The following is a 9672-nucleotide window of genomic DNA, read 5'->3' on the forward strand; positions in this document are numbered from 1 at the left end:
AAAAAAAAAAAAAAAAACTTTGAGACACTCTTATACCCTAAATTTTCAAAAGTTTCAATAATATTTTTAAACTTTTAACAAAAAAAATCTAAAAAATAATATTTTTAAACTTTCAACAAAAAAAAAATCTAAAAAAAAAATTAGTTTTGATTGAGTTTAATGATAATTTGTTTAAACACTCTTTGAACTTAAAAAAAAAATTCATTAATACCCTTTTACTTTGTTAAAAAAGTTCAAAAATACCCCATTTAAAGAATAGCATTAACACCTATTATCATTGTAAAAAAAAAAAAATCCATCAATATATGGACGAAAATTGTTTTTGAACTTCATATTTAAACTTCATATATTATTTTTGAAAGTTTATGAGTATTTTTAAAATGAGGTACTAACCACAAATGTACTTTTTAAAATAGTTTAAAGGTGATTTTGAAGTGTCTAAAAGAGTGCAAAGATATTATTGAAAGTCCAAACATTTGAAAATTCAAAGATATTTTTGAAACCAAGTGTTAACTGTTTTAGCATCCAAAACTAATTATAATGATATTGATTTTTTTTAAGTTTAAAAATATTATTAAAAAAAATTAACGGTAAAATTTGAAGATATTTTTATTAATTTAGCCTTAAATTTTTCGTTCATTTCTTTAACCAATTCATTTAGAATTACAGTGCAAAGAAGTGAAAGTATAAATAAAAATAATACATAAATAATTAATTTAGAAATACATAAAATTAAAAAGAAACAATGGATTTTCGTCCACATAATATAATTTGGCTTTAATGTAAATTTATGTATGGAAGATCCACCAATTCACCAAATACAACAATTTCAAACACTTGCACTCCCCAATTTAACCACCAACAATTTACGTATATATATATAAAAAAAAAAAAAAAAAAAAGAAGGACGAACACATTGACAATTATATCCTCATGATTACGAAAGAAATGACGAATTTACCCTGTGCAGTATTAAAAAGAACTGAACCGATTTTTTTTTACCGTGCACTGTCAAAAGCAAATATAATTCAGAAAAACAGACAAATTCAAATATCGAAATGACGAAAACACCCCTCTCCTAGCCGAGCCGGCGGGGATGCAAATAAACACGAAGCCCATTCTTCATAAAAAGAGTGAGAGACATCTTTTGTTCCACCCGGTGACCGGGAACTGGCGCCAGCCGGTACCGGAGAAGTACGGCAGAGGCGACGGACTTCATCTGCAAATAAGCCAAATCCTTCCCCAAACAAGTCCTCGGTCCAGCATTAAACGCCACAAACTTATACACATCCTTCTGCCCCTCGAACCGGTCTCCAGCCGGCGATAACCACCGGTCCGGTTTAAATTCCTCACAATCCTCCCCCCAAATGCTGTTCATTCTCCCGACCGAATAAATCGAATACGTCACAGTCGAACCGGCCGGCACAAAAGTGCCATCTGGCAACACGTCATCAGCCACGACATATTTGAAATCCTGTGGTACGGACGGGTATAGACGAAGCGTTTCAGCCAATGCGGCTTTTAAGTACACCAATTTGTCGGCCTCGTCGAACACCAACGGCTCTTCGATCCAACGGCGCATATCGTCGCCACGTGTTTGACGGAGGACCGTTGAGATTTCGGTGAGGATTTTTTCCTCTACGTGTGGGTGGTTCATTACGAGCCAAAAGAACCAGGTGAGAGCGACGGAGGAGGTGTCCCGACCGGCGAGGACGAAGTTTAATGCGATGCGGTGGAGCACGGTGGCGGAGAAGCGGTCGTCGTCGCGCTTCTTCATGAAGCGTGATAATAAGTCGTCTGAGGGAGATTCTTTACGGGCTGCAACGGCGTCGTTTATGTATTCTTCTACCACTTTCAGACACTTCTTCAACCTTCTTTCCATTCCAATCCCCAGAAGCTTCTCGAACCTCCATATAAGACCAGGGTAAAGAAGGCGCTGGAGAGTGGCCTCAGTGGCGGTGTCAAAGGCCAAAGCGAAGGAGTTTGTAGGCAATTCCGGCGACAGAGTTTCAGGATCTTTCCCAAAAGTCAGCCCACAAATATTATCAAAAGTCAACCGGAGCAACAAATCCTGCAAATCCACCGCCGTCTTATACTCCGCCGCCTTGTCCAAAATGCACCACAGTCGCGTCCTTATCGTCCGATTAACCCACCGATCCATCGCCTGCCGGAGCGTCCTCGTCGTGAACTCCAGCGCCGCCGTTTTCCGCTGAATCAGCCAAATTTCGCCGTCGCTGTTGAAAATCCCCTGTCCCAGTAAATCGTGAAAAGCCGCTTGCCAGTCCGGTCCTTTAGGGTAATTTTCGAACCGGGTTCGCAGCACGTGCTCGATGTTTCTCGGGTGGCACGTGACAGTGTAAAATCCTTGCTTTTTAGCAATGAATGGAACCGCCACTGTGCAGGTTTGGTACGTGGCAGCGGCGCCTGTGTCGCGGAGGTTCCCGGCCATCCAGTCATGGAGTCTCTGCCGGTTCGAGAAAAGAGCCGGTAGACTGCCGATGACCGGCCATACTCTTGGACCGGTGAGCTTACGGGCGAGGAAATAAAACCAAATCAAATAGGTGAGAAAGAGAGAGAGAAAAAAAGTGGGGAAGGGGAAAACGACGTCGTTGGCCATTGATGCGAAGGAGCAAGGAATTAGTGAGGGAAGAGGGAAAAATAGTGGATTTATAAAGTGAAAAAAAAATTGGGGAAAAAAGTTTAGGAAGAGTTGTTGGGAAAATTGAAAAAGAAAAGGTTTTGGAATTGGTAATAATATTGACATGCACACGGAAACTCATCCATTAGTATTATTTTCTTTAGTACTCATAAGCAAGTTTGTTTTTTTTTTTTTAAATAAATTTTCTTTTAGTTCAAGAATATTTGGGGTCGGGTTTAGGGTTTACACAGTACAAACATAAATAAGTGTATGACAAATTAGAAATTCTTTAAAAATAATTATTTATTATGTGACGGATAGTTTTACACTGTTAAATGTATGAAAGAGAAACTATAAAAGTATCTTGAATTTATATCCTATAGTTATTGTAAAGCATGTATATTCCTATGAGAAAGTCATTTTATAAATTATTTTAGTGTTTATGAAACGATGCGTGTATATATATACATATTTGAAATTGCCCTTACCGCTAGTAGAACATGGATCAACGACATGGGCCCGTTAAATTCATAAATAGGCACGAGTAATTTATGAAGTAGGGCAATGATGTAAGGTTTTTAGAGAAGAAGTGAACAAAATGTTCTTCCACCTACTAAAAAAAGGCAATGGATACACCTAGAAAAGCTTAAGGTTAATTACAAAGAAAGAGGGTTTTGGGTGGTTAGATTTGGTCCAACTGCCATGGGAAATTAGGGTTTCCTCTTCCAATGCATTTGCCCAAAAACAACATAATAAAAACAGTAAACTGTAAAAAAAAAAAAAAAAGATGAAACTGTAAAATAGAAATTACATAAAAAAACAAAAATGGACTCTACCAATTGATTTGACTCAACAAAAGTTCTAGCTAAATTGGGAAACTTCTTAAAAAAGACATCATTTCTGTCTTTATTGGTTCAGTTTAGAAACTTTGTTAAAATATTAGATGAATTTTTAAATGGAACCATTTTTTAAATAATGAAATGTTAAATATTAATCTTAGATGTTTCATTTCTTAGAGATGGAAATCATACGACAACTAATATGTAAAAACCGAAATACAAATGTGACATGATATTATTTAAGTGATCATATAATTGGTGTATAAAAATTAATTATGGTTTTAATGATATACCTTGAGATAAAATAAATAGTAACAATAATTTTCTATCATTGGTGTATAAAAATTAATTACGGTTTTGATCAGGTTAAGTGAAGGCCAATATGAATGTACGCTCGATGGATCGTCGACCAAAACAATAGTCACGAGCAGCGTAGAGGCGTTGTTTCTGTATGCAAACACAAACAAAAAACAGAAAAGCACGCTCCCTACGCAGGCATTATCCTGTTCAGGTTCAAAGGGACTATCTCAGCCTGACCAGTTAGCCCCGGACGAGGAGCTACACTTGGTCGAGGCACCCCCGGTGCATTTCTTAAGTTAATATGATGAAAAGGACAAGGTCAAAACATAAAGCAAAGTAACAACTTTTTCTTAGTTCCAATAGATAGAGAAACAAAGCAGACGAACTTAAATACAGCCTGTGAAAGGGAATGAACAAGCTAAACTTTGTACTCTTCCATGGCCTGAAGCTGGAGACTCGAGCGAGTATTTAATTTCAGTTTTGGTCATCCAATCATCGATGCCGAGTCTCCTGCACTTCCAACCCTCTTCTTCGTGAGCAGTCCTGCATATTAGTATACCGTAAGAACCAACAAAAGGAATTAACTCATTCATATATATGAGTCTCTTTGTAAGAGCTCAACCCCACCGCTAGATGATATTGTTTGCTTTGACCTGTTACGTATCATCGTCAGCCTCACGGTTTTAAAACGTGTCTGCTAGGAAGAGGTTTCCACGCCCTTATAAGGAATGCTTCATCCCCTCTCCAACCGATGTAAGATCTCACAATTCACCCCCCCTTGGGAGCTAGCGTCCTTGCTGGCACACCGCCCAGTGACCGACTCTGATACCATTTGTAACAGTCAAGCCCACTGCTAGAATATATTGTTCGCTATGGCCTATTATGTATTGCTGGAAGCCTCATGGTTTTAAAACACGTTTGCTACGAATAGGTTTCCACCCCTTATAAGGAATGTTTCGTTCCCCTCTTCAACCGATGTGAAAGCTCACCCTTAAAGAACCAATATGAGAACGCGTGGTACCAAATCCTTTCAACCAAGGAGTAAAATCAAAAGGCCAAAAGTTTAGTGATTACTAACCTTCACCTCTTCAGGGAGTCCATGTAGCTTGCAGGCAAGTAGATTTCTCCACCAGTTTCACCATGTTGTTCACCACTAACGGTTTTCTTTGCAGCCAAGAACTCAGCACTCATAGCATCCATCCCTTGCTTCAGAGCTTCCTCTGCACTCCCGTACCCGTGTTCTTCAGCATACTTCCGCACATCCTCGGTTATCTTCATGGAGCAGAACTTAGGTCCACACATGGAACAGAAGTGAGCCACCTTGGCACCTTCTGATGGCAAGGTTTCATCATGGAAGGACATGGCAGTCATAGGGTCCAATGACAAAGCAAATTGATCCATCCATCGGAACTCGAATCTCGCCTTGCTCAGTGCATCATCCCATGATTGAGCATGTGGGTGACCTTTGGCTAGATCAGCTGCATGAGCAGCTATCTTATATGCTATTACTCCAGCCTTCACATCATCACGATTTGGCAATCCTAGGTGCTCTTTCGGTGTAACATAACAGAGAAGAGCCGTGCCAAGAGCCCCAATATTGGCAGCACCAATGGCAGAGGTAATGTGGTCATAGCCAGGAGCTACATCCGTAGTTAAAGGACCGAGAGTGTAGAACGGAGCTTCATTACACCACTCGAGCTGTTTTTGCATGTTTTCAGGGATCTTATGCATCGGAACGTGTCCAGGTCCTTCATTCATTATCTGAAACTCAAATATGCAACCACTAGTTAGTAACACGGAAGATACATCATTTCCTAGTACCTAAAATGAAAATAGCAGATAATAATGTCAGCAATCACGACTTTCCACAATAGTATGATATTGTCCATTTTGAGCACAAGCTCTCATGACTTTGTTTTTGGCTTATCCAAAAGGCCTCATACCAATGGAGATGTATTCTTTACTTATAAACCTATGATCTACCTCTTAATTAGTCGATGTGGGACTCCTCCTTTCAAGAATCCTCAACAACTCCCCCTCGAACAAAGTACACCATAGAACCTCCTTTGAGGCCTATGTAGCCCTCGAACAGCTTCCCCTTAATCGAGGCTCGACTCCTTTCTATGGAGCCCTCGAACAAAGTACACCCTTTATTCGACACTTGAGTCAACTTTTGACCACACTTTCGAGGGTTCCAACTTCTTTGTTCAACATTTGAGGATTTTATTGATATGGCTAAGTTAAGGGCATAGCTCTGATACCTTGTTAAGAATCACGACCCTCTACAAAGGTATAATATTGTCAACTTTGAGCATAAGCTCTTATGGCTTTGCATCTAGCTTCCCCAAAAGGCCTTATACCAATGGAGATGTATTCCTTACTTATAAACTCATGATTAACCTCTTAATTAGCTGACGTGGACTCCTCCTTTCAATAATCCTCAACAAATAATTGCTTTTGAGAGTTTCCTAAATTCATGACAATTAGCACCAAATGTTTGAACATGCAGCCTTGCGTGGTTCTAAACAGAAGTTATAACTATGAGATGTTCTTTCAAATGCATATAACTAGGAGTAAATAGGTTTCCTCTTTAATGCATAAGAATAACATAGGTGTGATTGTGAGCATATGTATGTATGTAAGCAAGAGAGAAGATTATTCACAACCTGCACATCTTTTTCCCATGCTCTACGAGTCAGTTCGCCCTGAGTTAAGAGCTCTGCAAATTGAGCAGTGTCGTTGGCATCATAAATTGAACCAGGTCTCAGCCCGTCACCAATCGATAGAGATATATCGTACTGATTACAGATGTCAAGTATGTCGTCCCAGTGTTCGTAAGCAAAGTTTTCTTTATGATGGGCCAAACACCACTTTGCATGAATAGATCCACCACGTGATACAATTCCTGTCATTCTTTTTGCTGTTAGAGGGATGTATCGAAGTAAGACCCCGGCATGAATAGTAAAATAGTCTACACCCTGCTCAGCTTGTTCAATCAGTGTTTCCCTGAAAATCTCCCACGTGAGGTTTTCAGCTATTCCATTCACTTTTTCAAGTGCCTGATATACGGGAACGGTTCCTACTGGTACGGCTGAGTTACGCAATATCCACTCACGAGTTTCATGTATGTGACGACCGGTAGAGAGGTCCATGACAGTATCAGCTCCCCACATGGTCGCCCATTGGACTTTATAAACTTCTTCTTCAATAGAACTTGCAACAGCAGAGTTTCCAATATTTGCATTTACTTTCACCAAGAATTTTCTACCCACAATCATGGGCTCCAACTCCAAATGTTTCTTGTTGGAAGGGATGATTGCCCGCCCGCGAGCAACCTCTGACCTCACAAACTCCGGATCCAGCTTCTCACGAGTGGCACAAAACAACATTTCCTCAGTAATGATTCCTTGCTTGGCATAATACATCTGTGTGTATCTTGGTGCACCTAATTTGTCCCTCCTATCGACCCAGTCCTTCCGAAGTTTAGGCAATCCTATATAACATTACTGATTGTCAGAAACAATGTAAATCGGAAGACATAGGTAACAAGTATACCAGCATAGCCAAAAAAAAAAAAAAAGTCAGAAAGCAACATGTATAGAAATTGGATTACAAAAAAAAAAGTAACGAAATATCGAAGGACTTAGTTTCCCTCATAGAAGGCAATAGTACTTGCCACCATTTATGTCTCTATGGAGCCAGATAGCACTAGTTGGCATCTGATGTTTAGGGAAAAAATAGAACTCTTATGCAACAGACTTAAAATAACAGACATGTCTATCCAAATAGAAGAACTCCGTTCACTACATAAAAGTAAATAAATAAATTATAGCTACAAAGTCCGACTCCAAAAAGTTTACACAAAATTTATATTTTGAGTAAAAAAATATACGTTCATGAAGAATTAAGAAATGACAAACAAACCCAACATGTGCTACAACACAAAATAGCAAAAATGAGTCTTTTCAAGGAACTGTCAAATGCTGATCATCTTACCAGTACGCGGGCTGATGTTTTGAGGACCACTAGTGTCATAATTGTCAAAGTTTGGTTCATCACCAGATAGATGAACCCGACGAAAGGGTACTTTGAGCACATGCCCAGTTTCTTCGTGAACAACTTCCCTGCATAACAAATTATGCATCAATAATTGTCAAATGTAAGATATTCATCTATTTAGTTTTGCAACAATTACAAAAACTATGATACTCCAATGAATTCACTCACTTGTGTTCTTTTGTGCTTTTTGGGAAACATTGTTCAAATGAAGGAAGCGGCAGAAAGTCGGGAGATGAAGGATCAACTGTATGTTTATTGTTTTTGGCTTTCACTGTACTGTTTTCCATGGGTTCAGAGGTTAAAGTGGCTCTAGGAGTTAAGGTAATAGATGAAGGGTATGAGTTCTTGCATGCACCAGAAACACGTCCAACCACGTCAAACCCAGGCAAGAAGGCAGTATTTAGTGATTTCGTAGGGTAAGAATGGTTCCCACTCTTACCAACAGCTGGTGTTATGGTAGCATGAACTGACGCCATCTTTGATCTAGGTTGAAGGAAAAGAAAAAAGTTTCTTGATCTTTAAAAATGATTGTCAGAATTTGACACAAAGAGCTTCATAAATATCATAATATGTTGTTCAAAATCAGACTCCATCAGACCAAAACAAGAAAGAAAAAACAAAACATCTTAAATATCTTAATATATCGTTCAAAATCAGACTCCATGAAGCAGAACGAGCTACGAAAGTACAAAAAGCATCATCTACATACAGCTCAATGAACGTTTCAATCCAAGATTTCCAGTAGAATCCAGTTGATCAATCATAGAAAATCTTAAGCTACAAGAAGCAACGAAATGAGAAAAACAAAAAGCATGACGAGAATCCAGTTCAATGAACAGGTCAATCTAACATTCAAGTAACAGGTGGAAGAAAAAGCAACGCCGATGAAAGCAGATACTACACGAAACGCTCAGAAAATAACAAAATCTTTAAATGATACAGAACATTCAGTTCAATCGCCGATCAAAAACACAACTCCATCATTAAGGCGGAACAACGAAAACTCGAGCGGAAATAAAATCATCAAACGAAAACAGCAGTTCAAAGACAATAACAAAGCAATCTGATCGAAGAAAACTCAAGAATGATAACAGAATATCGATTCGAAACACAAAGCGGTGCATACAATGTACTTCCAATGAATTAAGCCATAGAAATATGAAAATTAAGAAGGCCAAATGGAAAAGATGTAGGGTTTTTGGATGAACCTACCGAGGAAAGCTTGAGAGTTGAGTCTTATCTGTTAAACACGCGGCTTTAAGCAGAGACCGAAGATAATACAGAGACTGGGAGAGAGTTGGGATTATATATATGGGAGCAGAGGGAAGGATGAGTGTTCAATTCGTACTCCAGAAAAGGTAATGAAAGTGATGCCGACGTGGCATAAGCTCCGGGTTTAGATATTTCTGACACTCTGACAATCGAAATATCTCTTCTTTCTTTTTTTACTTTAATATCCAAACACATCTCTATCAGAAAAATCTAAAATAATAATAATAATAATAATAATAATAATAATGCCACAAATATCTTTTTTTTTTCTTTTTTTTTTATTACTCTTAATTACATTTTTCCTATATTATATAGAATATTCAAACTAAAAAATTAAACTGTTGACTCTTTTTTATAATTTTTTTAATTGTGGACTAAATGGATTCTCTGAATTTTTAAAAAAGTTTGTTTAATAAATTCACTAAAATCATAAATAGATTGACTAATAAATCTTTGAAATTATAATTTTGTGCTGTTAATTTTTTTAACATAATAACAATTTTTGGTCCTATTCTAAGTAAAAATAAATTTAATTTAATTTCTATCTAACAAATTCATTAATTA

At 38.0% G+C, this 9672-nt stretch overlaps 2 protein-coding genes across 3 annotated transcripts; both read right to left on the bottom strand.

Annotated features, from left to right (window-relative positions):
* Nucleotides 1-975: 975 nt before the first annotated feature.
* Nucleotides 976-2693, bottom strand: LOC111464921 (cytochrome P450 86A1-like). Its single transcript, XM_023109204.1, has one exon. It carries the CDS (start codon nucleotides 2615-2617, stop codon nucleotides 1079-1081), a length of 1539 nt encoding a protein of 512 aa, XP_022964972.1. The 5' UTR covers nucleotides 2618-2693; the 3' UTR covers nucleotides 976-1078.
* A 1093-nt stretch (nucleotides 2694-3786) lies between these two features.
* LOC111464788 (phosphomethylpyrimidine synthase, chloroplastic) lies at nucleotides 3787-9171 on the bottom strand. 2 transcript variants are annotated; one of them, XR_002714084.1, is made up of 7 exons: nucleotides 9049-9171; nucleotides 8005-8319; nucleotides 7774-7901; nucleotides 6444-7270; nucleotides 4856-5538; nucleotides 4164-4320; nucleotides 3787-4035 (listed from the first exon to the last, which is right to left on the bottom strand). XR_002714084.1 is itself a non-coding variant. In XM_023109021.1 (6 exons), exons 2-5 carry the CDS (start codon nucleotides 8310-8312, stop codon nucleotides 4858-4860), a joined length of 1944 nt encoding a protein of 647 aa, XP_022964789.1. In that variant the 5' UTR covers nucleotides 8313-8319; nucleotides 9049-9171; the 3' UTR covers nucleotides 3889-4320; nucleotides 4856-4857. The 2 variants fall into 2 exon arrangements, 1 of the variants encoding a protein (XP_022964789.1); XM_023109021.1 differs by having other exon boundaries at nucleotides 3889-4320.
* Between the last annotated feature and the right edge of the window lie 501 nt (nucleotides 9172-9672).

Source organism: Cucurbita moschata, unplaced genomic scaffold, assembly GCF_002738365.1.
Source record: "Cucurbita moschata cultivar Rifu unplaced genomic scaffold, Cmos_1.0 Cmo_Scf00031, whole genome shotgun sequence".
Lineage (NCBI taxonomy): Eukaryota > Viridiplantae > Streptophyta > Magnoliopsida > Cucurbitales > Cucurbitaceae > Cucurbita > Cucurbita moschata.